A 27,113-nucleotide genomic window follows, 5' to 3' on the forward strand; every position below is an offset into this window, starting at 1 on the left:
TGATTGGAGATGTGGTGTTTCAGACTGACACACAGCACCACTAATCGCCGCGCGCGCGCCGACATGTTATCCTGCAAGATGTCATATGACATCCGATCAGGATAACGAAACCATCACCCTGCCATCATTCTTCAATAGGCTGGGCTGGAAATGGTTAAAGTACAACTATAGGCAAAATTTTTTGTTTTTTAGTTTTGGATAGAGTGGAGAGGGATTAGAACACCTGTCAGGTTTTTATTATTGTCTGTGCCCCAGTTAGGGAGATTCACCCTCTCCATTTGTCCTGTTTACCGTTATCATTGAAAGAAAATCCCAAATTTTGGGTTGTCCCAAAAAAAGTAATAGAGAGGAAATCTTCCAATGGGAATGCTAGTTTTGGTGAACTGGGAGTCCCCAAGGGATTCTCTTAAAACGGAGTCTCCCCCCCCCCCCCCCAGCAAAAAATGAAAAAAGTCAGCAGCTACACATACTGTAGGTGCTGACTTTTAATATTAGGGCACTTAACTGTCCTGGAATCCAGTGACTTATTCACTTATTCGTGCTGCCGCTGCCATTGCCTGTAAGGGAAACTGGCAGTGAAGCCTTGCGCAAACTGACGTACCTGTATGTTAGTCTGCAAAGGCAGGATAGTGGGTGCGTGCACTTGATGTCCACCGGCGGGCCGGCGATTTCAGCGAGGAAAGGCAGAACGGGGAACTGCCTATGTAAACAAGCCATTTCCTTGTTCTACCTACAGTAGGGACATGACAGAGATCTACTTCTCCCAGTGATCTGTCATGTCCTAGGTAGCCCATCCCCCCTACATGTAGAACATGCTGAGTGAACCCACTTAACCCCTTCATGATGTCACAAACCGGGGCATGCTCGGACTGTGATGTCATAAAGGGGTGGGGTCACCCTGGGACATCACCCGGTGACCACGCCCCATGCCTATATAAGTCGCCGCGCACGTCGCACAAGCCAGTACAGCGGAAGACAGCGCCGTGTCAACATCGGAAGAAGAGAGAAGAGGGAAGAGTGAAGAAGGAAGAAGGAAGGACAGAGGACGGAGGAGACCGGGCTCCTCCGCTAGTGAAAGAGCTCCAAGAAGACAGCGGAGGAGCCCGGGAGAAGACACCGGAGAGCGGCAGAAGAGGTCGGAAGATCCCCTATGTCCCGGAGCAGATTAATAAATTACTTTTAAAACTTGTGTTATGTTTTTTATTGACACTTTTTCCCCAGGTGAATGGGTAGGGGTACGATGTACCCCTTACTCATTCACATAGGGTGGGGGGCCGGATTCCGATAAGCCCCCCGCCCGCAGACCCCGACAACCAACAGCCAGGGTTGTCGGGAAGAGGCCCTTGTCCTCATCAATATGGAGACAAGGTGCTTTGGGGTGGGGGGGCCGCATGGCGCCCCCCTTCCCCAAAGCACCACCCCCCATGTTGAGGGCACGCGGCCTGGTATGGTCCGGGGGAGGGGCGCTCGCTCGTCCCCACCCCCTTCCTGACTGGCCAGGAGACTTCGTGCTCGGATAAGGGTCTGGTTTGGACCTTGGGGGGGACCCCCATGCCGTTTTTTTGGCATAGGGGGTTTTCCCCTTAAAATCCATACCAGACCTAAGGACCTGGTATGCTCCCGGAGGGGGAACCCACGCCGGATTTTTTTAAATACATTTTTGCGTGGAGTTCCCTCTCGAGAGCTGATTATTCTGTGAGAGGCGACATTGTCGCCTCAATACAGATGGAGATCCGAATTGGAGGTGACTTCCATTGAAATCAATGGGTACCAGTCACCTAGAAGTCACATAGAAGTAGTACAGGAACCTTTTCTGAAGTCGGAGCGACTTCAGTAGTGTGCATTAAGACGGCTCTCATTCACTTACATTGATTTTTACATGTAGCGTGACTTGATGCGACTAGGGGCGACCTGAAGTCGGATCCTGAGTTGCCCCTGTGTGAACGGGCTCTGAAGAAAAGCCCAGATGCTCTATCATGTGTCCTTAATTGGTAAACTAGACGGCTCTCAACAGACTAGGAAGTAGTGGCAAAAACCATCAGTAGATCAGCTAGCTGAAGTATATATGGAGCAAAAGGCTCTATATACTGTGATACTGCATCAGCTTTGAATTTATTAAAAAGTAATGCACTTACATCAGATTAGTAGAATGCAGGCAGATAGATACATAAATCCAAACAAACCCTTTGTAAATGGCCAGGTAGTGATCCGGCATGCGCAGTAGTGTTTGTACGTATCAGTCCCGACGATCGCTTTGTCATAAATGACATCATCATGGGTACCCTACTCTATTTTTTATCATTCAATTATTTCTTAGGCCCCTTTACACGGGTGTCTCCGTGGAATGGATTCCGCTTGCTCAGCGGGGGATCGCTTCACTGATCCCCGCTGAGCAGGAGGATTACATGTCCTGTCCACTCCACTGTGCATAGCGGAGATGGACCAGGTCCCGCTCTCCTCTGAAGGGAAAACTAATGGAAATGGATCACCTGTCCATTTTCATCCGATCCTATTCTATTCGATCTTCCAGACGGATGGAAAAATAGGTAAAAAGTCTATATCTCGTGCTTACCCACAAATCAACCTATTTAATTCCAATATTGGCAGAAGAAAGGGAATGGGATTTTTAGGGTGCCCAAAAAAATGTAATAGTCAAATATATAAAATATATATCAAATTTATTAATACAAAATATGTAAAAACATCACAATATCATCATACAATAACTATAATATGAGTAACCGGCAGTAGCTTCTTGCTCTACATGTTTTGCCATGCAATGGCTTCCAATAAGCACTGCATAATATGGTTACTATAGGTGAAAGACAATATGTTACAAAATCAATGTTCACTAATCAAAACAAATTGAAACATTTTGTTTTAATTCAATTTTGTTTTGATTAGTGAACAATCTGGCCAGTATTTGTAGTCAGAGTCTTGACTTGGAAATGTGATACCCTAACTACCAAGACCTAAGGTGTGCCTTGGCCTAGTTGGTCAGTATGCCTGAAAGAGGGCAAAAAGACACGAAAGTAGGTGTGATAAGAAAGCTTAATGAAGGGTAGGTAAAAATCCGTCTAGTAGAGTATGGCTTCAGCATATGGATCCAGTATGTATCAGCTATACCAGGATGAAAACCATTATACCATGAATTGATGATAAGAAGGGACTCCCTGTTTGGAACCTGCAAAACTGCCCAGAACCCAAATAAACGTCCCATGAATGATTTTGATTAAGCCTGATTTCTGTGAAAACCCAGACATGAGAACGAACTGCTTGAAGTGAGAGGATACGTGGGGGAAAGGGAGCAAGAGCTGACCAATGAGCCCCTGCAAAATAATAGCAGAGAAGATTGAAAGCTTCAAACGAACACCAGTTAAAGTGGAGTTCCACCCAAAAAGGGAATTTCCCCTTTTCCTGTCCCCCCCCCTTCCGGTGTCACATTTAGCACTTTTCTGGGGGACGGGGGAGCAGATACCTGTCTAATACAGGTATTTGCTCCCACTCCCCATGATAAATCCCTGCAGATTCTGCGGCGATCTATGCCATGTCCGGCCCCCTCCTCCGCCACCCCCACCCCCCCCCCCGCTGTCTTCTGGGAGACACACAGGTCCCAGAAGACAGCAGGGACCAGTGAGGACACGCAGCGTGACTCGCACATGTGCAGTAGGAAACCATGCTGTGAAGCTGCAAGGCTTCACTTCGGGATTCCCTTACTGAAGATGCCGGCGCCTGCACCCGGGAGTCGGGGGAAAGAGATCGGCTTTGAGTGAGGACATCACGGGCGCCCTGGACAGGTAAGTGTACTAATATTATAAGTCAGTAGCTGCTTTTTTTTCGGTGGAACTCCGCTTTAAGTAGCTCTGTGAAATTCCCACAAACCCCAGGCCTGTCTATACATGGTATGGGGAAGTTTGAGAGGGTGAGTGGCAAAAATGGACAAACTGACAGGAGTTTGCAGGAGTCTGAAGTGCTGGAAACCTGATGGATGTGTTTGATAGTGTTGGCGGATAAGGCCAATACGCTGTGGCAATATGCATTGTTAAACATGGAGAAACCATACCAGACACACAGAAATTGGTCTCACATGATTTAAACCTGGTTGTGCTTCTGCTTGTAACCTGACCACCGAGTCTGAGTCCTGAACAGGGGAAGGAGACCAGACTCCATCCTGGGGAATAAGTCTCATGGCATAATTCAGCAAATTCAAAGTGACTGTAAGCCACCCTTTTTGGAACAGGCTGGGGATCGGACAAAAGATGAATGGTCTGATGTACTGGAGCAGTTCTCCAGGCAATCTCGCAATCAAGAGGTTAGAGCCGAGAGTGAAACCCAGAATAATGATGATATTTGGCCCGGACCTACCACTTTGTGGGCCGTCAAGGGGACATTGGCTCAGCACACACCCTGAGAGGGACTGCAGATCCCTGGGTGGTAACCAGGGTCTCCATGCAACAGGAAATCAAGTAAATTAATTAACCAATGGCCCTCCTGCAGGTAATGAAGGGCTTGGCAATGGCAAAGGTTTTGAAGCAAGGACTGCAAGGGTAAGTCCAGCGTTGAAAGACATCTGCACCATTTATCTTGCCCTACCAACGGGCAGATCTGATGGAAGTAGGTTCAAACATTGTTGATATCAGCTTGGATATCGCTGAATCGTCAAAACCATGGACAAGTACTTTGATGAAAATGTTTCTGCAGGAAACAGAGCAGCCAAAATGTAACAAACAATATCGGAAACTTGCCACTGGACACCCCGGTGGGCCCCACCCCACCACCTTCAGAATGAAGGTAAAGAACCAGACCAAGCACTGCCTCCAGTAAGTTGATTGGCAATGAAAGCATGACTGCTGAAGCCAAGATACTACATACAAAAGAATCCGATGAGATAGTGATGAGGCCCGAAACATCCTTCAAGCAGGGGCTATCTGAAGACCAGGGATGGGAGATTGCCCAGACAAGGAACCTTACTTGACATATTGAACCAGAAGGCTTGATAAGACCTGTGGACTAAGGGGATGCTGACCATGCCTGCAGGAATGTAGGAAAAGCAGGAGCTGGGGGTGCACTGACACCCTGCCTCTGACCGAGCAAACTTCGATCACCTCCATCCTGATTTGCAACCGTAACAGGTCATGGAGAGCATATTTAGCCCACATGAATCTGCATTAAAGGATAATGTCTAGAACATTCTCCATACTGGTAGATGAGAGTAGCTGAGACGGAATTGGAAACAAACCAAAGCGTACCACCATCCCAGCTGTGGTCGGGAAAGGAAATCCCCTGTGACAAAGCTCTGCTGTGTGATTAAGTATGGACTAATGACTTAATGACTGAGTGCTAACTTGCTCTGAACCCCCACATAGGGTTGAAGGGATGAAGGTGTATTAGTTGCTTCTGAAACGTGCGGCATGCCCAAACCCAAGGAAACACAAACTAGAGAACTTGACAACAGACAACCAGCCATGAAAACACCACCCCTCTGTGCCTACCTGAGTATAAGGAAGTAAGCAGTAATGACAAGACCATAGCACATGAATGAACCTGATGACGGCTCCCCACCTTAGTGTATGTCGCAAGTGAGCCAGAGTAACCTACAAGGACAGGTAATTAAAAACTGAACACTCAGGGCTAGTGTACCCACAGACGTGGTGGATAGCCGCACAGGTGTAATGAGATGAAACGTGCATCGTATGATGTGTGGTTTACGGGCGAGAAGATTGTAGTCAACAATCATTTAAAACAAAACCTCAGTCCATTTGGATCTGTAGACATGACAGATCCTGAGATGTGAGCACTAGTTAACTAAACCCAAGTATACAAAAAACCTGAACGAAAGGTACGATGAGACATGGAAACAAACGAATATGAAACGGCTATTGATGTATACCGTAACTGCATGCTACGACAGAACATGGTACGACTGGACATGCTATGACTGGAACACAATATGACTGGAACACGATATGACAGAACACGCTATGACAGAACACGCTATGACAGAAGCACACATTGATAAAAAAGATAGTTACTCGAGTTTTATATCTGAAGTGTTCTTAAAAGACTACCCTTTTTAAGCAATCATGTTCTTTCCAGGAATTTGATTATTCTCTGCAGATTGAATAAATCTGACAGCCCCCGGTGACTTGCCCATTGCTAGTCAGCAGTATGGCTGGCACACTGTGCAAGACACTCAGTGCTGGGATGAGGCCATCTGGTGCCAAGGGCAAAGATGGCAAACTGCGCCCCCCCCCAATAAAGAAAGAGCCCTTTCACACCGAGGGAGTTTTGCAGGCACTTTAGCGTTAGAAATAGCGCCTGCAATCCGCCCTCAAACTGCTGGACCATTCATTCCAGTGTGAAAGCCCGAGGGCTTTCACACCGGAGGGGTGCGCTGGCAGGACGTCAGGAAAAGTCCTACCAGCAGCTTCTTTGGAGCGGTGAAGGAACGGTGTGTTTACCGCTCCTCCACTGCTGCTCCCCATTGAAATCAATGCGGCAGCGCGACTATACCGCCGGGAAAACGCCACTATTGTGGTGTATTGCGGGCGGTTTTAACCCTTTTTCAGCCACTAGTGGGGGGTAAAAGCGTCCCGCTAGCGGCCGAAATGCGCCGCAAATCCGACGGTAAAACGCCACTAAAAATAGCAGCGCTTTACCGCCAACGCTATAGGCTCGGCAGTGTGAAAGGGGTCTAAGTGCCCTTTCAAAACCAGAAAACACTTAAAACAATACAATAATACAACAATAAAATACTGTAGCTCCATCGCAGTATATGCTTGTAATGCGTCTGCGGCGGGTCGGCAAATGGTTAAAGAGTAAGTTCACCTTTTTTCTCGACAGGACACTGGCAGCTTTCTATGGTTCTGCACTGACCACTACACTACACGTCACGCTACACTACACTTATACTGACACCAGCCCTTTCCTTTATTTATACTAACTCTAACTGCTTGTCTTATCTCTCTGGCTGGCTGCTCCCTCTCTCCCCAGACCTTATCCACTCCCTCATCTGCAGCTTGTAGCTTCCATCAATCCCGAGGAGAGGGGGAGCCTGGAGGAGGTGAAGACAGCAGCGGTGGTCACAGCGAGGTGGAGGCGGGACACCAGGAGCAACCGTGATTGCGCATAGGCCAGGCCCGCCACCATCGTGGATAAGCTAGCCCCGCCACCATGGTGGCTAAGCCATCCCGGCTGCATTTGTGGATAGGGCAGCCCGCCGCTATCACGGATAGGCCAGCCACGGCCACTGCATGACACCTTTTGCCGAATCCCCGGGGCACCGGACGCTCAGGGGCACAGGAAGTAAACATTAGGGGGACACACAGTGCCTGGCGCCCTCCTTCCTACAAAAAATTGCTCCGCCCAGGGCATCGATCCCTTCCGCCTACCCCTTGTACCAGCCCTGAAGACACTGCTTCCCACCTTTGATTCTCCAGCCAATATCCACATGTCTGCAGTATTTTACAAGGATCTCTTTTGAAAACTGCCATGAAATGCATACAATCCAGCCACCTCCTGTTTTTTTTTTTTTTTTCCTAGGTCCGTCGGCACTGTGATCGAAGATGAATGGACATCGTGGGACTTTTTTTTTTTTTTTTTTTAATAAAGTCCCAAATTTGCTCCTGTCATTTTTACTTTTTTGACACTTTTTTTGGTGAATGTGTAGGGGTACAAGTATCCGATACCCATTTACATAGGGGGACAGGATCTGGGGGTCCCCTTGTTAAAAGGGGCTTCCAGATTCGGATAAGCCCCCGCCCGCAGACCCCCACAACCACCGGGCAAGGGTTGTGGGGAAAAGGCCCTTGTCCCCATCAACATGCAATACATTACAGCCGCGAACAGTTTGATATGACATTATTTCCTTTCACAGATGTAATTTTTCTGCTCTCATTCAAAAAAAATATGTACAGCCGCTATGTAAGCAGCCTAACATAGTGTGCGGCATAGACTCAGCCCCCTGAGCCATGATTGACCAAAGGCACCCTGCCTTTGGCCAATCATGACTCTCACAGCAGAGCGCGCTGTGATTGGCCAAAGCATGCAGGTCAGGTGCATGCTTTGGCAAATCAGCAGCCATCAATGCACTGCGATTTCGCAGTGCATTGATGGTCTTTCTGTTCATTATGGGGTGTTCGCGGGAAATTTGTGCGCCCGCTAAACGCCCCATAATGTTTTAAATTTGGCGAATGGGCAAACACCCAATGTTGAAGTCAAACTTATGTTTGTCTTGAACATCGGGCTCATCCCTAATTGTAAACTATTTGGGTACATATACATGGGATTCCCCTATTTAGGAGGAAGCTATGGTCATTGTATCAGAGCTTTTTAATGTGCTGGTAAATATTTAGTGTTTTTTTAAGATAAAGTATAATAAAATTGTATAGATTTTTTAATGAATATCCTTGGACATCCAAATGTAAATTTTATTGAATATTTCCTATTGGTATGATTTGTGTGTGATGCTATATTACTGGCTCACGCCAACCTTCTTGTAATAGTAAAACAGTAAATGGGCAAAATGAATACGAGTAAAAAAGGTGTTATGGTAAACCTCCTCGACTGGCACAAACAATACTCCGACTCCCAAAAATGAAGCTTGTCATCTAACCCATATACTAGACTGGAGCAGACACGAAAACCTTGAAACAATGGGTACAGATAGAAAACTCCTTGGCGTGGGCTCAGTTGGACCAAATTCCCTGGTGTCAACAACCTCTACCGAAACAGATATTATCTCTCCCCCCCCCCCCCCACAGTGGGAGTAACAATCTGGGCTGCCTGGAAGGTTTTCAGAGACTTGTCTTTCGCACCTCTCCCGTCCCCAATCACCCCTGTAATTGGTAACACAGCTTTCACTCCGGGACTTAGGGATCCCAGATTCCGAGAACTGAAGGGTATGGAGAAATTGCAGGTCAGACATTTTCTGATAGACAGCCGATGGAAAAGTAGACAACAAATTATAGATGAAACGGCACTAGAAGGGCTCTCCTTCTGGCAGAGGATCCAGCTTTGCCACTTCATTAGCTCATTACCATCACCCGTTGAATTCAGGAGGCAACTGACCCCCTTTGAGATGTTATGTCTAGACCGGACACCACTGAGACACGTGATTTCTATAACATACCAGCTACTGGTGTCCCCACAACCAGAAGTAAGACCTACGTACATAGACAGATGGAAAGGAAATTTAGGACTAAAATTTACGGATAAGCAGATTGACCGTATTATCCATTTTTCTCACAAGACTTCCATATGTGCAAGACACCAAGAAGCGGGATACAAAGTGTTGTCCCGCTGGTATCATACACCTGTAAAGATACACAAGATGTTTCCTCAATCAACAGATGTATGCTGCAGGTGTGGGGAGGAAGTTGGAACACTCCTACATGTCTTCTGGTGCTGCAAGTTGCAAGGCCCTTTTGGACGGTGGTGCATCGTATCATCTAGTAGATCACGGATTGTGAGTTTCTTCCTTCTGCATCATCACACAATACCAACTAGGTGCTACAGGAAATCAATACTGCCATTCTTGCTCATGGCAGCAAAAGGCTGCATCCCATTGTAGTGGAAACAGACCCAGCCACCAACGGTGGCTGTGTGGTGGAAGAGAGTAGCAGACATACATGCAATGGAGGTCTTGGTGGCCACGGAAAAAGGCCTAAATGAAAAATTCTCTAAAAAAAATGGTACTTCTGGAACGATTTTAGCTATTCTAAGGAATACAGACAGTTAGAAAATAGACCCCCATGAAGGGGAATAATTGCAAAACCCCCCAGCGGGAGGGTATGTGACTGGCCAGGGGAACTAACTCCCTCCCCCCGGGCAAACTAATGGATGTAATTCACATTTCCCACCTCCCTACGCTCCCACCTCTTCCCTGATCCTCCTCCTCCCCTCTCCTTATTCTCCCAGTCTGTCTTTCGAACTTCTTACTTCTGCCTCTTATCCTACCCGACACAGTCATGTTGGATACAGACTCTCATGGGTCGGTGTGTACCGGCCCCAATCCCTTACCTAACCCCTTAAAATATGGCATATGTCGGGAAAATCACAAGGTGCCATGCAGGGTGCGGAGGACTCCTTTTCAGTAGACATATAGCCTACTCCTATTTAGATAAGGACATTTACGTATATAAAATAATTTTATGATCGTATAAAATAGAGGTATAGAGATTTACAGTATGTAATATCTTCATAACATATTGTGTGGAGCTTCTTCTGTATTCTTGCATGAGATACCCCGGTAAATAAAGAATTTACAAAAAAAAGTGTTATGGGTTACAATACAGTATGTGCTAATGTGTTTTTGTGCAATGCTGCATTTTGACACGAAGTAGGTTTCCTTTGATTGTTATCAGTGTGCTATCACTGCAAAAAAAAAAAATGACTAGATGAGCCTTTCTCAACCTTTCTACACTTTAGAAACCCTCAAAACATTGTCAGGTCTCAGGGAGAAAAGTCCCTCTTGTGCTGGAGATCAATGTAGAAGTGACCACTTACGTTGAATATCAGAGGGATTTGCTTTGCTCATATTTCATGTCTGAGGTTTACAACCACTATAAATTTCTTGGCCCTGTCTTACTGAAGTTCTTTGTTGTTCTGAATCATATCAACGCTGGTTCCAAAAACGAATTGTAATTAAAAAATTTTAATTAACTGTTATTTTATTGGTTCATTTTTTTTTTTTTGGTCTGCAAAAATTTGTAAAATTAATTATGTGTTTTTTTTTTATTTTAAATTTTTTATTTCAAACTTTTGAAGCATGGTGAAAATTGTTATTTGATCGAACATTAATTCAAATAAGTAGAAATTTGTTGTGTTTTGAAAATAAGAGTTGAAATACATAAATTTGGGGGTGGCACCAATGAAAGACATTTTTCCTAAATGTAGTAGAAAATGACATCTAAGCCAAAAAAAAAAATTGATTCAGAATTCATAATATATACAGTATCGCCAGACAACGAAGAATTGTAGTGTAATAAAAGTGCAGCTCAATGGAGGGTACATTGTGTTAACTTATAATTGCAGAGAAACTACAGAGACAGAGAGAGAGAGGACGGCTCCACAAACAATGAACAATGGAATAACATTTCAACACAACAGTTCTCCATGTAACAGGCAAGATCTAACATTGAGGTTACAGAGTAGTCAGAGGCTTGAGACAGTTGATTATAGAAAGTTATCTCAGAGGGTTTGTTCAATCAAGACATGTAGTATGTGTACAGCACAAGTGAACAGGATGCAAATTATTTTATCACAGGACGTTCATGCTTTAAAGTCTATGTAAACCCTTACCTTGTAAAACAACCTACTCAGTTTAAAATAGAAGTGAAAACATGTGGGTATAGATATAAAAAAACACATTATAAATACCTTTTTGCCTCTGTTTTCAGCTGTTCTCATCTGCTTAAGAGTTGGAGGAGGAGAAACAGCAGTACACTGGTCTAGCTGTGCGGGCGGGGGAGGTCAAGACAAATCTGATCATTGGAGGAGAGCAAGCTGAGTACTCAGCACAGCTAGAAAACTGACTATGCTGTGCTCTTCTGCCTAAGTGTGGTTAGTTTTTTTTGTACAGGAAAGCACCAGGGATTTTGCACAAAGGAAGCAATACAAAAAGAACAGGATACTTTCTCATACAAGTACAGGGTACAGCAGGCATATATCAGGAATGTTGGGTTTACATATTCTTTAGAGGCCTTGTTTCCTATGCAAAGGCTGTAACTATATATGATTGGGGAAAGAGCCATATTTGACTGTTAGTAGTAGGGCTACACAGTGATTGTATATTAAATATTGTATGTCTGTCGTGAGAAAAATGTTTGGGCATTATCAGCACTCGGCCCTGACAACTGACCATCTAAGCACCCAGTAGTGCATCATGGAAAGCAGGGGACATAGTAAGTTGGAGGTAAGCTTCCTTTATTAAGGGATTTTGTGAATAAAGGTACATTTTGTAGAATTTTGAGTGCGGTTTATCTCCCATATTCTCCTTTTTGTTAGTTAATAACCTTTTTATCTAGGAATCGTACCACACCTTTCACTATTTGGGTGGAGTACGGGATGGGACATTTGAGTTTTATATGAGTTGTTTTCCTAAGATATAATAATGAGTCTAATGGCACCACACATTCATACATCCCAATGTCTGAAACTAAATATAACTGGGGCTGGGGCTAAACCTAATACTCCTTCCGATCTATCCAAATGCTTTCCATAAATGGTCACATTTTGACAGAACACATTGCTTTTGATCAGTGCCACTCGTCTCAAGAACTTGAAATCATAATTGCAAAAAATACCCAATAGGTCATGACTGCTGAGGTGCAATGAGCCCAGGTACCATAAACTGTAAGGTATGTGTATAACCGACTTTTAACCCTTGCCACTTCACCCCATTAAATAACACACTTACAACTGTTAAAGCGGGAGTCCGCCGGGAGTGCGCGTTTTTTTTTAAAAGCCAGCAGCTACAAATACTGCAGTTGCTGACTTTTAAAATAGTGACACTTACCTGTCCAGCGCGCCCGCGATGTCGGCACCCTAAGCCGATCTCTCGATCGTCTCTCGGGTGCTGCCGCCGCCATCTTGGGTATGGGAATCAGGAAGTGGAGCCTTTCGGCTTCATTTCCCGGTTCCCTACTGCGCATGCGCGAGTCGCGCTGCGCAATGAGGATGGACCCGCTGCCTCTGGGATCTGTGTGTTTCCCAGCAGGCAGCGGGGGACTTTCGGAAAGGGGCGTAATCTGCGCCCCTTTCCGCAGAGATCTATCCAGGAAGTGGGTGCAGATACCTGTACTGTACAGGTACCTGCACCCCCCTCCCCCTGAAAGGTGCCAAATGTGGCACCGGAGGGGGGGAGGATTCCAATGAGCGGAAGGTCCACTTTAGGGTGGACCTCCGCTTTAAGTTGGAAAGGGCAAGGCCACAGCTTTATTTATTTATGTCAGAGTTATACTGTGAGCACATAATTCCAAAAGGAGGGGAAGGAGATAAGAAGGGGCCTGTCCTTACCATAAGTGCTGGACAGGCCGTCTGCTTCCCATTTCCATCAATAGAATATCCCCATAACAGCCATTTTATGCTGGCAAGGTCAAGAAACTGCAGCAAGCTGTGACATACCAATGAAAATTAGGACTAGAGGGTGGGCAGCTCTTCCAACCACACTTCCAGAAGGATCCAGAATCCCTTGGAGCAACACTTTTATCAAGCTCAGGCCCAGCCCGACCCACTTCCCAACCAATCCTTAGTGACCCTTCGGTCACCTTGACCCGCCCTGGTCATGTCCCCCCCCCCCCCCCCCCCCCCCTGTCAGTCAAGGTTCTCTTTCCCTAAAGGGCTCAAGAGGCCTTCATTAAAATTCTTCCAGGGACTCATTCCACAATCTTTCAGATCTGGTACAGTCATGGAAATCTTCGCCATCTCATCACCTGTTTCCATTTCCATGCCCTTTGAACTGCCACAGGTTCTAAGAAGTATCTCCCACCCAAACATTCAGCTCTGGACAACTACGGACCAAGAAAGAGGACTCAAACTACCTACAGTGTATAAATGTAGCCAGGTGCTTGGCTAAGCCTAAGGATGAGAGCGAGTGAAACACTGGCTGCAGCTGCTCTCTGTAGCTACTGCCCTACGGGGCTGAACTGGTTAACAACTGTTTCAGCAAGAGAAGACACTACTGTGTAATCAAGGCTTTTGAACTACATATCCCAGGGAGAAAATGCCAGGATGAGGGGGAAGAGTGCATTTTCCTGGGCTGTAGAGGACACAGATTCCTCTTGCCATGACAGAGATTGGAGGGAGCACATCGCTGTCCAGTGTGCATTATTACTTCTGCATATCCGCAGCCTGAGCGGGATCCGGAGTACTGAGTTTGGGAGTGCCGACAGACATAATCACCTGGATGCAGAGCAAAGAGTGCACTAATCACTGTTTGTGACCGGATGGTGATGTCACGATCAGGTGTCAGGCTTGAAGACCAGTTGCTATAGCAGTTACAGGACTACCATGGACCAGCAGGATAGGTACACAGGCAGTCATCCTGGCAGATGACACAGGCTTACCTCTAAATATTAACCGGTGTTCATCAGAGCTCCTGATGGTGGAGATTGATTTAGCTGCATGTTAGGTCGCGGTTCTCAGGTTTGCCCCTCAAGGGTGTAAGCAAGCCGGGGTCCATTAGCGGATGAGCAGATAAGGATCAAACAGCAGTGTGGTCAGTAAACAAGCCAAAAGGTCAGTAACGAGTAGTTGCAGGTCGGGATCAGGCAGTATAGTAGTCAAGGAACAAGCCAAGGCTCAATCACGAGTGGTAGCAAAATATAGACGGCAGCAGGGAAGACAAGAGGAAGGCACTGGCTTAGGAGGCACAATAACCTCGCAAAGAGGAAGTGCTGAGACAAGGCTTATATAAGAAGTTCATGGGAGGAGCAAGGAGTTCAAGATTCAACAGCAATCAAGACACAAGGCAGGGTTGTCCAATGGATCAGGTAGGATTGTCCAATAGATTGGGCAGGGAGTTGTCTCCAGCATCCCAGGTAGCTCAGTGGAAAGAGTCAATGCTGGGCACAGAAGAAGACCCAGGTTCGAGCCCTGGTCTTGACAGGTGAGCTGCTGCTATCAAGACTGACTCATTAGTAACTGATCATACAGCCATCTAGTAGCTTATTGCTGCCTGCAGGCTTGGCTAGGCTATTCTCATGCACACCAATGATACAACTGGGCCCCAACGCTAGCTAGCTGAAGAGTCGGGACTAAAGACTGCCCCTTTTCAGCTGCTACACAGAGACATTTACTCAAAGCTTATGCTAAGAGGTACCTCTCATGCCGCGTACACGCGACCGGATTTTCCGGCAGAATAGGTCTGATGGAATCAGTCTGTCGGACATTTCCGATCGTGTGTGGGATAGTCCGATCGTTTTTCTTAAAAAAATTCAGATGGACCTAGAAATAAAACATGTTTCAAATCTGTCCGACGTGCTCAATTCCTATTGGGAAAACCATTCGTCTGTATGCTGGTCCAAATACGACGCAAGGGAAGCTATTGGCTACTGGCTTTTGAACGTCCTTTTCTAGTCCCATCTTACGTCATCACGTTCAAAACGAATGGACTTTCGAACGGACTTTAGTCCGTTCGTGTGTGGGCAAGTCCGTTCGTTCAGAAGTCCATCGGAACTCCGTTGAAAGTCCATCTGGAAGACCGTCTGACCTTTTCGGCCGTTAAGTCCTGTCGTGTGTACGCGGCATTAGGGGACATTGCACCACATCCTAGCCACTCATTTACCACTAAAGGGTCTTGGGTCTATTTCCTGGTACTAACACACAATCAAGTTAAAGGTATCAATACTGGCGTCCTTCAAGGTGCTTACAGTCCTTCAAGGTGCTTGAACCAGGTGTGCCAAGGGGGCTCAGATTATTAATTCAGTCGAGGTAAAAAAAATCAACCTATTGGCTCCGGGGGGGGGGGGGGGGCATGGTAGCACTACACAGGGTTGACACTTTTTCTTCAAGCCAAACCCAAACACATCCAGTGGCATCCAGCTAAATTTTTTTTTTTTAGTATACACTATAGGATTGTAACAGACCTGGGGCAACTTTAACGAGAATAGTAATGCAGAACGCATAGTGCCGCCTCACTCTTCTGTCAGGCCCTGTTCCGAACCATATTCCTGTTTGAATAATGTGTCCAGGTTTTAGGCGGACCGAAACCCGGACACATGATTCAAAATCGTTCTAAAGTTTGGTCAATTTCTGTAAACTTATCTACTGCCAGCTTAGATGGACTGCTAGGGAGCGAGCTGTAACACCAGACCCTCTCGCTACTGGAGAACCTATCACCTTACCAGTGTTTGCTAAGTGTGTGAGCCTTTGTCCAGCGATCCATCCTGTGGCCAACATTCCAATACAAGTATACACTATAGGATTGGAACAGACCTGGGACACCTTTTGGGCACTTCAAAGAGAATAGTAATGCAGAACGCATAGTGCCCCCCTCACTCTTCTGCCAGGCCCTGTTCCGAGCCACATTCCTGTCTGAATAATGTGTCCAGGTTTTAGGCATGCTGAAACCTGGACACCTGATTCAAAACCCAGACTGTCCGGGTGAATCCTGGACAGGTGGGAACCCTAGCACTACATAAAACCTTAAATAAACCTCACCAACTTAGTTCAGGGAACGGGAAAAATGCTGGCCTACAATAGGAATCAGACAGAAATTTACTTCCTTTTTCTGTAAATTATTATTTATATTGTTATCTAAAGAAATTTAGTGTATACTCAGTACTTACCATAGACGAATGATTCTACACCACTACAAATGCACAATGGCTGATATTCTGATGACCTTGTAAGTCTGAGGATAGACCGGTAAAGCAAGGTCCCAAAGAACCTGGAGTCTGTCTTAAAGGTGTGTTATTAAAATTAGCAAAACTGGTCAAGCAGGTTCATTAGGAAGCAGTGGGATATTTTGGCAAGGCACACAGTGAAAACATTGTGCTCATAGTAGAAAACAAGCATACAGTAAGCTGCGATTTATAGTTATTGTTTCTTGGAAGGGATATTCTTACATATACAACACTGTTTTAGCTTCTGTTTTGAGGAGTACTGGGAACCTTTGGCCTTGGAAGCAAACACAATCAATGTTTCATGTCTTTGAGCATTAGCTATTTAGGCCCCTTTCACACGGTCACCTCCGCTAAGAAGAAACTGTTTTCTCAGCGGGGAGATCGCCCCACTGATCCCCGCTAAGCAAGCGGATGACCGATCTGTCTCCGCTCACTGTGCAGAGCAGACACGGACACAGACACAGACACAGTCCCACTCTCCTCTATGGGGCAATCGGATGGAAACAGACTTCCTGTCTGATCCAATCCACCAGAAGGAAGGGGAATGGGACCACCACACATCTGTTTTTGGCGGACAGGATCGGATTGGATGGCTGTGGGTTTCAATGAGCATATGTCCGCTGACATCCGCCCTTCCATAGAAGAGACTGAAGGGTCCAATTAGGTCCGCCTGAAAAACCGACAGGCGGACCTGATTGGAAAGCTCATGTGCAACCAACATCATTATAGTCACATAAGAACTCAGAGCTGTGAAGAAGTTGGTCTGAAAGAATTCCCTTTGCCAGATGTTGTGTTAACAGATCTAAAAGGTAAGTATATAACTATATGTGAAAAAAAAAAGTGTAAAAAAAAAGTGTAATAAGGGGTGCTGAAAATTGAACACTAGTGATACCTGGCCATAAGAACTATGGCTATGTATGCGTGCAAAAAATAGAATTATTTACAAAATACAATATGGATTAAATTGAACTCTTTTTTAACACGGCCCAGACCTGTCACTGTTTATAGTGCTGTCCATAGTGACCACACCTTATCAAATTTCCAGGGACATCCACGACTAATATATGTCAATTTGTAGAGGGGGAGAGCAACATTCATTTTGGCCTCCCAGGTGGCTACAACCAGGGGGTTAGATGAGGTCCAGTGGCATAATATTTCTTTTTTGACGTAGAAGAGAAGAAGTGAAATCAATAATTTACTATGATGTGGCCTTTGATCATCGTCGTGAATACCCAGTAAAGCTAGTTTAGGTGTCCTAAGGACCGACAGTTCAAGACGGACATTCAGTTGTTCAAAAATACCTGCCCAATATATGGAGAGCGTGGGACACTCCCAGAACATATGGAGATTGGTGCCCAAGTGCGTCTGACAGCGAGGGCAATAAGGGTCCCTATCCGGATATATTCTAGACATACGCACCGGGGTGAAGTATACTCTATGGAGTAACTTAGCTTGTACAAGTTTATCACCTGCAGAAATGACCAACTTGGGTCCCTGTTCCAGGCAGTCTTCCCATTCAGCGCCTAGAGGCGATTCAGTTCGCATTGTGCGCTATATAAGTATTTCATTCATTCATTCATTCATTCCTCCCTCTCCAGTGTCGGTATGTCAACTTTCCATTGTTCCCATAGCCTGTCCATTCTTTGGGAGTCTTTGGGTAGCAGAGAGCCATATAGTGCAGAGAGAGGCTTCCTTAGGTCACCAGAGGACAAGAGGTCCTCTACTGGATCCAATTGTAACGTTGGAGGGGTAGGGAATTGGACCCTGGCTACATATCGAAGTTGGATATACCAAAAGTACATCCAACCCGATAAGGCATAGCTTCTAGTTAATTGGGGGAATGTCAGCAAAACACCCGCAGGCATAATGTCTCTTAGTGTCCTGATGCCGAATCTCACCCACAATTGTGGGTCTGGTATTGACCTAAAGTGAGGCAAATTAGGGTTACCCCAGAGAGGCTGGACCGGGGACCAGCACTCTGCCTGGGAGAATCTACGCCTGGCCCTAGTCCATACTCTAATCGTCACCTTAGTTGGAGCAGGAAGATCTTCATATGCCCCCATGATTAAATTGAACTCTAATCACCAAAAACATCTTAACAGAAACCCAACGTGAAATAGTGCTATTAACGTAGGTTAAAGTCCAATCATAAACAAAGTCCAAAAAATGCAGTTTAGTGCATATAATTTGTGCAATCCTGAAAGAAAATATATATAAATGTCCCCTGTGCAGATTCCAATCCGAGTTGTTTATGAACATGTGCAGAAAAAAATACTTCCACTGTGCAGATAAGACCACCTTCACCAACTGTATCAAACACCCAAATGTGCTCAAAGTATGGATGTCTCCTTACTGGCAGGTGTTGATTAAAAAAAGGTCAAATGCGCTTTCTGCAAGTATTACTTGCTGTCTCAATCAAGCATTGTCCCATGCAGAGTATATGCACCTCCTCTCCACCCGTATGTGCCAGTCGGAGTGTTTATGCAAAAGAGTCGGGCAGAAACAGTGTAATCCCATTTTAATAAAAAACATATAATAAAAACAAAACGCCAAATGGCCACTTACATTTAATGGTGCCAGCGCCCGGCACTGGGGCTAGTAAGCGTGTAGGATATGGAATAATGGAGAAACCGCTCTGTGTCTGTAAGCTGCTTCAGCGCTGACCGCTGATAGCCAGAGGGACCGGAAAAAGAGAGATAGAATTGCGTAACCAGGCACACCTCGATGTACGTTTCGTATCACGTCCTCAGGAGGTGGGATAACTATAGAATGCCCCGTATGCATCATTGACAGTGTTTTCCACTCTGATCAATCTCTGAAAGTATATACACTCTGTGCCACCAGCACTACACACCTTATTAGTACTGACACAGGGTGCAAATCCCCCCTGCCCCTCAGTCTAGTGCTTTTCATCTTCTATCCCATAAGGTTATAAGGGCTGATGTGGATAGGCTTCCATCTCCTATTTGTGTACTAATAATCCCCTTATTTCCAGAATCTGCCCTCACTACTCAGTCATGAAGGTATAAGTAGCATGAGCAGAAAAGAGAGGCATTGCAATATCACAAAGTAGAAAAATGGGACAAACAAGGGACACCATAGTCAATATAGCAAATAATGTGGACATAAGAAATAAGTGGAATCAGGGGAACCAAAAAGTATATTGTGAGGCAACTCAAATGAGCAGCAAAGGTTTTACTACAATGCTTGAAGTTCAGTACACACACCGAAGCAGATTGTAGAATCACCCAGTCCTATCATTGACATTTACCACCAGGATGAATATATATATATTATATATATATATATATACAGTATCTTACAAAAGTCACATTTTTGTAAATATTTTATTCTATTTTTCCATGTGACAACACTGAAGAAATGACACTTTGCTACAATGTAAAGTAGTGAGTGTACAGCTTGTATAACAGTGTAAATTTGCTGTTCCTCAAAATAACTCAACGCACAGCCATTAATGTCTAAACCACTGGCAACAAAAGTGAGTACACCCCTAGGTGAAAATTTCCAAATTGGGCCCAAAGTGTCCATATTTTTGAGTGGCCACCATTATTTTCAAGCATTGCCTTAACTCTCTTGGGCATGGAGTTCACCAGAGCTTCACAGGTTGCCATTGGAGTCCTCTTCCAATCCTCCATGAGGACATCACAGAGCCGGTGGATGTTAGAGACCTTGCGCTCCTCCACCTTCCATCTGAGGATGCCCCACAGATGCTCAATAGTGTTACGGTCTGGAGACATGCTTGGCCAGTCCATCACCTTTACCCTCAGCTTTTTTAGCAAGGCAGTGGTCATCTTGGAGGTGTGTTTGGGGTCGTTATCATGATGGAATATTGCCCTGCAGCCCAGTCTCTGAAGGGAGGGGATCATACCCTGCTTCAGTATGTCACAGTACATGTTGGCATTCATGGTTCCCTCAGTGAACTGTAGCTCCCCAGTGCCAGCAGCACTCATGCAGCCCCAGACCATGACACTCCCACCACCATGCTTGACTGTAGGCAAGACACACTTGTCTTTGTACGCCTCACCTGGTTGCCACCACACACGCTTGACACCATCTGAACCAAATAAGTTTATCTTGGTCTCATCAGACCACAGGACATGGCTTCAGTAATCCATGTCCTTACTCTGCTTGTCTTCAGCACATTCTTATGACACGTACACACGCAGAGGACTATCTGGTGGACTTAGTCTGGCGGACTTCCCGCCGGACTGTCCGCCGGACTTCCCGAACGAGCTACTTGCCCACACACGGCACTTTTTCAGTGGACTAATACGGCTTACTAAGTCCACCAGGCTATCCGCCGTACTTTTGAAATGAACGGACTCGCCCACACACTCGGAGGAAAGTCCGCTCATTTTAAACGCGTCTCCAGGTAGCCGGGGCCAGCGAAGGAGGCGTCGCTGGCCCCGTCACCTGGTATGGACTTAAGGGGGAACCCCTACGCCGAAAAATCGGCATGGGGGTCCCCCCTAGCTCCATATCAGACCCTTATCCGAGAACGCTGCCCGGCCGGCCAGGAAAGGGGGTGGGGACGAGCGAGCACCCCCCTCCTGAGCCGTACCAGGCCGCGTGCCCTCAACATGGGGGGGTGCCTTGGGGAAGGGGGGCTACCCCCAAAGCACCCTCCCAATGTTGAGGGCATGTGGCCTGGTACGGTTCAGGAGGGGGGAGGCTCTCTTGTCCCACCCTCTCTTTCTGCAGCTTGCCAGGTTGCATGCACGGATAAGGGTCTGGTATGGATTTTGAGGGGGACCCCCACGGCTTTTTTTTTTTTGGCACGGGGCTCCCCTTAAAATCCATACCAGACCTGAAGAGCCTGATATGGATTTTGAGGGGAACCCCCAAGCCTTTTTTTTTTTTGGCGCAGGGTTCCCCTTAATATCCATACCAGACCTGAAGGGCCTGGTATGCTCTTGGAGGGGAACCCATGCCGGTTTTTTATTTAAAATGAAAGTCGCCTGGCCTGGGGGGCGACATAAAGTAGTTAGAGTCGTGTTGAAGTCGCCTCAAGTCGCGCTGTGATTCATACTCAAGTTGTGTCCAAGTTGCCTCCCAAAGTTGTGCTGGAAGTCGCGTTGCCCCCTTTGTGAATGGACTGTTAATGATATGGCGTGTGCTATTATCAATGGCATATTATTACATCACATGCACAGGCATATTATCATCTGTTGCGCTTATGCGTGCGCCGGTTCACACGCTCCATTAATAATTTATCTGGCGCACCAATTAAGGTATGAACTGGCGCAGCGCATTCATCTTAGTAAATGACCTCCATTGTGTGTGTGTGTGTGTATATATATATATATATATATATATATATATATACAGTATATTATACACTTTGTCCTGCTTGGACAAAACAGGTTCTCTTCAAGTATGTGAATGAGCTTATTGGCACCACACACAGTATACTTCCCAAACTCTCAAACTAGAAGCTGAAACATATTAACCTGAGACCCCTTCCAATCCATCAAAACCCTTCCCAGACAAAGTCATGTTTTGACAGAACACATTGCTTTTGAGCAGAACCATTCTTTCTGGGAGCTCAAAATCATTAAAATCCCAGGAATATTTGGGTTACTTAAAAAGAAAAAACTGCCTGATTGGTGATTACAATTCTTACATCTGCTGAAGATTCATTCCACTGTCCACTGGGTCTGGTAAGGTGATGGAAGTCTTCTCCAACTCATCATTCATCGCCATATTCTGGAGGCTGCCATATTTTCGAAAAAGTATCTCCTGATCAGCCATTTAACTGCGTATATCCACTGACAAAGCAATAGGGCTGAAACTACCTGTATAAACGGAAATAAAAAAAACACATCAACTAAGGTCAGCTAATGCCGCGTACACACGACCGGACTAACCGGCAGAAAAGGTCTTCCAAACGGAGTTCCAAATGAGTTCCAACCCAACGGACTTGCCCACACACGAACGGACCAAAGTCCGTTCGTTTTGAACGCGATGACGTACGACGGGACTAGAAAAAGGAAGTTCAATAGCCAGTAGCCAATAACCGCCCTTGCGTCATATTTGGTCCGTCGGACCAGCATACAGACGAACAGTTTTCCCAATAGAAGTTGATTCCGTCGGACAGATTTGAAACATGTTCTATTTCTAGGTCCGTCTGAAATTTTGAAGAAAAAAGTCAGATGAAGCCCACACACGATCGGAATATCCGACCGAAGGATTCAGTCGGACCTTTTCTGCCGGAAAGTCCGGTCGTGTGTACGCGGCATAAGAGAAAGGAAAAGAACTGATCAAATTTCCTTCCCCTTTCTGCCTAAAATTGTTTATGATGATGAGTTATCTAAAAAATCAGCGTGCCCTCCTATCCATACCAAAGACGAATGACCCTATACCATGACAAAAAAAGTTAAATATATACTCCCGCACTATTACGAAAATAATAATTTAACTGCTGCAAGCACCGAAAAGGGTCAATCCATACCTGCACATATGAAATTTATAAAATAGATGCTGTGTTGTTAACAGGTTATAGATGGAGCTTAAATAAAACTAACACTACCTGAGCAATATATGTTAAAGAATATCCAAATAGTGAAGCATACATTAAAATGCTAAAGGTAATAGTATATATACGTGAAAAAAGATTTTCCCAAAATAAATAGATAACCACCGTATAGATGAAAACAAAATAACGAGATGTGTACACTCTCCAGCTGAATTTAAATATAAATTTATTTGGCGGGACTAGCGGGCGCACACACGCCCACCGCGTACATCGTGACTGTGCCCGCGGGACCCACGGACTCGATGTCCGCTGGTCTCCTGGCGATTGTGTCACGGGGCCACAGAACGGGGAGATGCCTATGAAAACAAGGCATTTCCCTGTTCTGCCTCGTGACATGACAGAGATCACAGCTCCCTGTCATCGGGAGCAGTGATCGCTGTCATGTGAGTAGAAGCCCACCCCCCCCCCCCACAGTTAGAATCACTCCCTAAGACACACCTAACCCCTTGATCGCCCCCTAGTGTTTAACCCCTTCCCTGCCAGTGTCATTTACAAAGTAATCAGTGAATTATTATAGCACTGATTGCTGTATAAATGACAATGGTCCCAAAATAGTGTTAAAAGTGTCCGATATGTCCGCCATAATGTCGCAGTCATGATAAAAAATGCAGATCGCCGCCATAACTAATAAAAAAATAAGAATAATAAAAATGCCATAAATCTATCCCCTATTTTATAGATGCTATATCTTTTGTGCAAACCAATCAATATACACTTATTGCAATTGTTTTTTTACCAAAAATATGTAGAAGAATACACATCGGCCTAAACTGAAGAAAAATATTGTATTTCTATATATTTTTGGGGAATATTTATTATAGCAAAAAGTAAAAAATATTGCTTTTTTTTTCAAAATTTTCACTCTTTTTTTGTTTATAGCACAAGAAATAAAAACCACAGAGGTGATCAAATACCACCAAAAGAAAGCTCTATTTGTGGGGGGGGGGGGGGGGGGGGGGGGGAAGGACACCAATTTTGTTTGTGTGTAACGTCACACGATCGCGCAATTGTCAGCTAAAGCGACACAGTGCGGAATTGCAAAAAGTGCTCTGGCCAGGAAGGGGGTGAAATCTTCCGGGGCTGAAGCAGTTAAAATGTTAAAGGTGGTAGAATATACGTGAAAAACGGTTTCCCCAAATAAATAGATAACCACAGTCTTATAGATGAAAACAAGATAAGGTGATGTGTACACTTTCCAGCTGAGTGTAAATATAACCTATAAAGCGACTTGTCCTTAAAGTGCAAAAAAGTTGTGCAAATAAATGCAATATGCAAAGTGCAAAAGTGATTTCTCCTCTTCTGTGCAGCACACTTCGGTGAAGATGGCCTCTTACCTTACGGGTATGAGGTAACCGCATGTATGTATAATAGTGAAGATAGATGATGTTCACAATGCTGGCTCCTTGATAACATACTCTCAGTGTAATGGCGCAGGTCTGTTCCCTTCGAGGGCGCCGCTCGTCTCTGAGTCCACCGCACGCACACCAGCTTTATCTTTAAACTATTAAGAGCGCAGCGCCATCTATTTTATATATACCACAACAAACGCTCAGGGAGAGCTGATATTCTAATAGCCTTGTAAATTTTAGGACAGACCTGTCAAGCAAGGCCTCAAATAACTTGGGAGTGTGCTTGGAAGGTGTGTTGTTAACATTAGTGAAAACTGGTCAAGCAGGTTCATTAGGAAGCAGCCGGAGATCTTGCCAAGGTAAACAGTGAAGACCTCGTGTTCATAGTAGAAAATAATCTTCTAATGCAGCAGAAGGCAGCTTTTTTAACTTTGTAAACGCCTGCACCTGGTTGTGCGGTGTTTGCAGAGCATCGCTATTTGCTTAAATGGGTTACGTTCAGCAGCAGTACGGCCCACCATCAGGAGCGATGTGGGACAAAGCATTGTGACCACAGAATGGGACACCTTTGTTCACTGCCTTTGCCGCTTAAATTGTTTATAAAGGCTTGTGTTTTTTTTTTTTTTTTAACCACTTAAGCCCCGGACCATTTTGCAGGCCAAAGACCAGACCACTTTTTGCGATTCGGCACTGTGTCGCATTAACTGACATTTGCGCGGTCGTACGACGTGACTCCCAAACAAAATTGACGTCCATGTTTTTATTTTTTGCGCTATAAACAAAAAAAAGCAACAATTTTGAAAAAAAAAAAAAACATTTTTATTACTTTTTGCTATAATAAATATCACCCAGAAATATATAAAAAAAGTTTTTATCCTCAGTTTAGGCCAATACGTTTTCTTCTACATAGTTTTGTTAAAAAATTAGCAACAAGTGATTATTGATTGGTTTGCGCAAAAGTTATAGCGTTTACAAAATATCAATCAACAAAAAAATCTTTCTACCATTTTCTGCTACACTAAAGGGGCCCACGGGTAGGGTTGCCACCTTTTCTTCAAGCCAAACCCGAACACTTTTGCAGCACAGGGCAATATTTTGTTTCTTTTTTCAGTAAACACTATAGGATTATAAAAGGCCTGGGATATATTTGGGTGCCCCAAGGAGAGTAGAAATGTAGCGCACAGAGCGCACCAGTGGGTGCAGCCAAATTGCTCTTGCTGACATCATCAACCCACCCTTCAGTGATGCCGAACCTGACCTCAAACAGCTGCCCGCAGCGGCAACAGATTTGTGTATGACTATCTGGGTTACTTGGGGAGCCACAGCCTGGTCCGAATAATGTGTCCGGGTTTCAGATGGACTGAAACCCGGACAGATGATTCAAAACCCGAACTGTCTGGGTGAATCCTGGACAAGTGGCAACCCTACCCACGGGCCCTGCCTGCAAAGGGCAATTGCTGAAGGCCTGGCTGAGTCAGGTCTCACAAGTGCTGGCTGCTTCTGGAAGTAAACAGATGTGCAGGAGGAAAGAGGAGCAATAGTCTGCAAGCAAGGGAAGTGCTGGAGGAGACTGAAGTAATAACATGTACAGGGAGTGTACATAGTTTGTCCCAATTGATTGTTCTGCAATCCACCAATTGAACGTTCTACAATTCACTGGGTATCCCATATTACCCTTACCCCATACAAGTTAACCACTTGCTTACTGGACACTTAAACCCCCCTCCTGCCCAGACCAATTTTCAGCTTTCAGCACTGATGCACTTTGAATGACAATTGCGCGGTCATACAACACTATACCCAAATGAATTTTTTATCATTTTTTTCCCACAAATAGAGCTTTCTTTTGGTGGTATTTGATTACCTCTGCGCTATAAACAAGAAAAGAGCGTCAATTTGGAAAAAAACACATTATTTTTGACTTTTTGCTATAATAAATATCCCCCAAAAATACATATATAAAAAAAGTTTTTTTCCTCAGTTTAGGCCAATATGTATTCTTCTACATATTTTTGGTAAAAAAAATTCACAATAATCGATTATTGATTTGTTTTCGCAAAAGTTACAGCATTTACAAAATAGGGGATATTTTTATGCCATTTTTAATAATTTTTTTTTTTATACTAGTAATGGCGGCGGTACGCGATTTTTATTGTGACTGCGACATTATGTCGGACACATCGGACATTTTTGACACATTTTTGGGACCATTGTCATTTATACAGCAATCAGTGCTATACAAATGCACTGATTCCTGTGTAAATGACACTGGCAGTGAAGGGGTTAACCCCTAGGTGGCAATGTAGGGGTTAAGTGTGTTGCTAACTGTGGGGGGCGTGGCTGTGTTTTACACATCACTGATCTCTGCTCCAATCACAGGGAGCAGAGATCAGTGACACTGTTGCTAGGCAGAACGGGGAGATGCTTGTTTACTTTAGCATCTCCCCATTCTTCCTCCCCGTGAGATGATCGCGGGTATCCCCGCGGCGATAGAGTCGACGGGACCCGCGATCATACTCACGGAGGTCCTGACCGGTGTGCACGCAATGGCACGGAGGCAAATTTAAAAGGACATACCTGTATGCCCATTTGCCTGTCCGTGCCATTCTGCTGATGCACATCGGTGTGCGCCAGTCGGGAAGTGGTTAAATAACAAGCATGTCATTCTTACCTATTCTGTGGAATGGTTTTGCACAGAGCAGCCCAGATCCACCTCTACTCGGTATTACCCTGCTGAGTGCTCCCATAGCTAGCTGCTATGTAGGCTTCAATTTCACAATATGAACCCTCGGATAAAAGAAAGTTGTAATTCCTGAAAGCCACCAAATCATCCTAACCCCTGGATGGGCTTTAAAGCGGAAG

At 45.1% G+C, this 27,113-nt stretch overlaps 1 protein-coding gene across 2 annotated transcripts in view; it reads right to left on the reverse strand.

Moving 5' to 3' along the window:
• LOC143986593 (N-acetylated-alpha-linked acidic dipeptidase 2-like) overlaps positions 1-24,488 on the reverse strand; it is a 143,939-nt gene extending 119,451 nt beyond the window's left edge. The window contains exons 1-2 of one of the 2 annotated variants that reach the window (XM_077485002.1): positions 24,237-24,488; positions 21,991-22,162 (exon numbers count right to left, since the gene is read on the reverse strand). In XM_077485002.1, the coding sequence (XP_077341128.1) occupies positions 21,991-22,118 (128 nt within the window). In that variant the 5' untranslated portion in view covers positions 22,119-22,162; positions 24,237-24,488. Of the gene's footprint in view, positions 1-16,289; positions 16,404-21,990; positions 22,163-24,236 lie in introns of those variants that run through there. The other variant, XM_077485003.1, reaches the window with a different exon arrangement.
• Between the last annotated feature and the right edge of the window lie 2,625 nt (positions 24,489-27,113).

Source organism: Lithobates pipiens, unplaced genomic scaffold, assembly GCF_037356315.1.
Source record: "Lithobates pipiens isolate NorthernLeopardFrog02 unplaced genomic scaffold, aLitPip1_a1.2 Scaffold_17, whole genome shotgun sequence".
NCBI lineage: Eukaryota > Metazoa > Chordata > Amphibia > Anura > Ranidae > Lithobates > Lithobates pipiens.